Source organism: Gekko japonicus, unplaced genomic scaffold, assembly GCF_001447785.1.
Source record: "Gekko japonicus isolate JY-2015 unplaced genomic scaffold, Gekko_japonicus_V1.1 scaffold56, whole genome shotgun sequence".
In the NCBI taxonomy this organism is placed as follows: domain Eukaryota; kingdom Metazoa; phylum Chordata; class Lepidosauria; order Squamata; family Gekkonidae; genus Gekko; species Gekko japonicus.
The window spans coordinates 2168969-2171332 of NW_015169779.1; the positions used below are offsets into that span (position 1 = coordinate 2168969).

Below are 2364 nucleotides of genomic sequence, written 5' to 3' on the forward strand. Positions count from 1 at the left end.
GGCGGGCTCGGCAGGGCTAGATGCCGGGCGGGAGGAAAGAGGGGCCGCCGCCGCAGGTACCAGCCGGGCTGCTCGGGGAGGTGACAGAGAGGGAGCAGGGGGGGGGGGGGCAAAGGGGACCCCCCCTTCCTTTTTCACTATCTGAAAAGCGGGTTGGATTGAAACGAGCAGGGGTTTCTGCAGGGAGGCCAGCCTCCGGGGGGGGGGGGCACCGGGAGATCTCCTGGAGCTACAGCTGCGGCGCTGTCGCCTGGAGATCGTTCCCCCTGCTGTGATGTGCTGAGCCTGAACCGTCCCTGGGAAAGGGGCTCAGCTTGTTCCACCAGGACGATAGCTAGCCAGGATCCTGGAATGGACCTCTAGAGGAGTAGTTAGTTGTCATGTTTTGTAAACAGAACAATACAAAAGAGTTGCCGAACAAGTTCGATATACTTATGCAAAATATTAGTAATTCAATGCAAAAGAATATGTATTAAATTACTAATATTTTGCATAAGTATATTGAACTTGTTCGGCAACTTTTTTGTATTGTTCTACTCTCTAGGGTTGCTGGGTCCTTGTTGTTGTTTCCTTATGTTTTGTAAACAGCCTGTCGTTGGTGGTGGGGTGTGCTTGGGGTGTGTGTGGCCTTTGCAGGCTTTATCAACAGGGCTGCAAGGCCAGCGTTTTCAGTCTTAGAGTTGAGCTGTGATCACTACTACTAAGCGGTGAGCTGAGCACTATAGGGGTCTTGAGCCCAGTATATTTCGCCTGGAGAAGAGGGATGCTTTGGAGGGCGGGCAGCCCTTGCAGCCTCTGGGCTTGTGCCCCACTGAAGCAGGGGATGGTGCCAACCTCCAGGTGTGGGGGGGATCTGAGGAATTCCAGCTCAGAGATCGGTCCTCCTGGAGAGAATGGCGGCTTTGGAGGGGAGACTCTAGGGCAGTGGTGGCGAACCTATGGCACGGGTGCCAGAGGTGGCACTCAGAGCCCTCTTTGTGGGCACGCATGCCATCGCCCCAGCCAGGCCCAGACAATCATTAAAGTGTCGGATTCTCTGCCAAATAATGTTAAGTAAATGAAAGCATTTGGGATTGCTTTCCTGACTTTGTTTGGATCATCTTAAGTTAATGTATGAGTTGTTTTTTTCTAAAGTAAAACCTCAGTATTCAGGTTAAATGGCCGTGTTGGCACTTTGCGATAAATAAGTGGGTTTTGGGTCACAGTTTGGGCACTCGGTCTCTAAAAGGTTCGCCATCACTGCTCTAGGGCACTGTGCCCCACTGAGGTCCCTGTCCTCCCCAGGCTCCGCCCCCAACAATCTCCAGGAGTTTCCTTACCTGATCTAGCCATTCTAAACCCCCATCTCCAGCCGGTGGGGACTTGGCAACCCTATCTGAGGTCCTGGTCCTCTCCAGGTGCCAGCCTCAGATCTCCAGGAGTTTCCCAGCAGAGACCTGGCAACCCCATCCCCTACGGGGGGCCTGGCACAGGGCAGTCTCTGTCTTTAGGTGTGCCGTGAAGCCCTGCACCAGCTTGGGTGTGTTCGTGCTGCAGGGAACACAGGGTTGCCAATGTCCAGGTTGGGCCTGGAGTTCTCCCAGAATTACAGACGGTGTTTCTTAATCTGGAGCTGGAAACCTTGACCTCCCCCAATCCCCTGCTGGTGGCCAGGGAGGATCTAGCAACCAGGTGCAGCAGATGTTTTTTAGGTAGGGATGCTGACTTCCAGGTGAGGCCTGGAGATCACCTTACTTCTAGGGAGACGTATGAGCCAGACTTCTCCACATGCAGTTGCTGGCGTGACCTTGGGTCACTCACAAGTTCACTTGGAGCTGTTCTCTCATGGGCAGTCCTTGAAAGAGCTCTCTCAGCCCCACCTACCTCACAGGGTGTCTGTTGTGGGGAGGGGAAGAGAAAGGAGATTGTAAACTGCTCTGAGACTCCAAGTGAAGGGTGGGGTATAAATCCAATCTCTTCTGCTCTTCTTATTGTATTCAGCTATTTCTCCTTTGCATGGGGAGCCAAAGCAGCTTGCAGCATCATTCTCTTCTCCTCTCTGTTTCCCTCGCAACAACAACCCTGTGATGAAGGCTAGAGCCAGAGTGTGTGAGACGGGCCCAGCGTCAGCCAGAGAGCTTTCTGAGGCTGAGTGGGGATTCGAACCTGGCTCTCTCAGATCCTACCCTGAGGTTCTTACTGCAGCACGGTGGCAGACACATCTTTTTCCTTTGGTTTCAGGGAGCCGCCGCTACAGCCATGCCTGCTTTCCGGCAGGTCGGAGAGAAGCAACTTCCCCAAGAGATCATTTTCATGGCCTGGTCCCCCAAGAGGGATCTCATCGCCCTGGCAAACAAAGTCGGAGAAGTAAGGAGAGCGGGGGGG

The 2364-nt window shown here is 53.8% G+C and overlaps 1 protein-coding gene across 1 annotated transcript in view; it reads left to right on the forward strand.

The window, feature by feature from the left end:
- The window catches only part of ANAPC4 (anaphase promoting complex subunit 4), a 53059-nt gene continuing 50695 nt past the window's right edge, over nucleotides 1-2364 (forward strand). The window contains exons 1-2 of the mRNA XM_015416749.1: nucleotides 1-56; nucleotides 2221-2346. Coding sequence (XP_015272235.1) covers nucleotides 21-56; nucleotides 2221-2346 — 162 coding nt within the window. The 5' untranslated portion in view covers nucleotides 1-20. The remainder of the gene's footprint in view (nucleotides 57-2220; nucleotides 2347-2364) is intronic.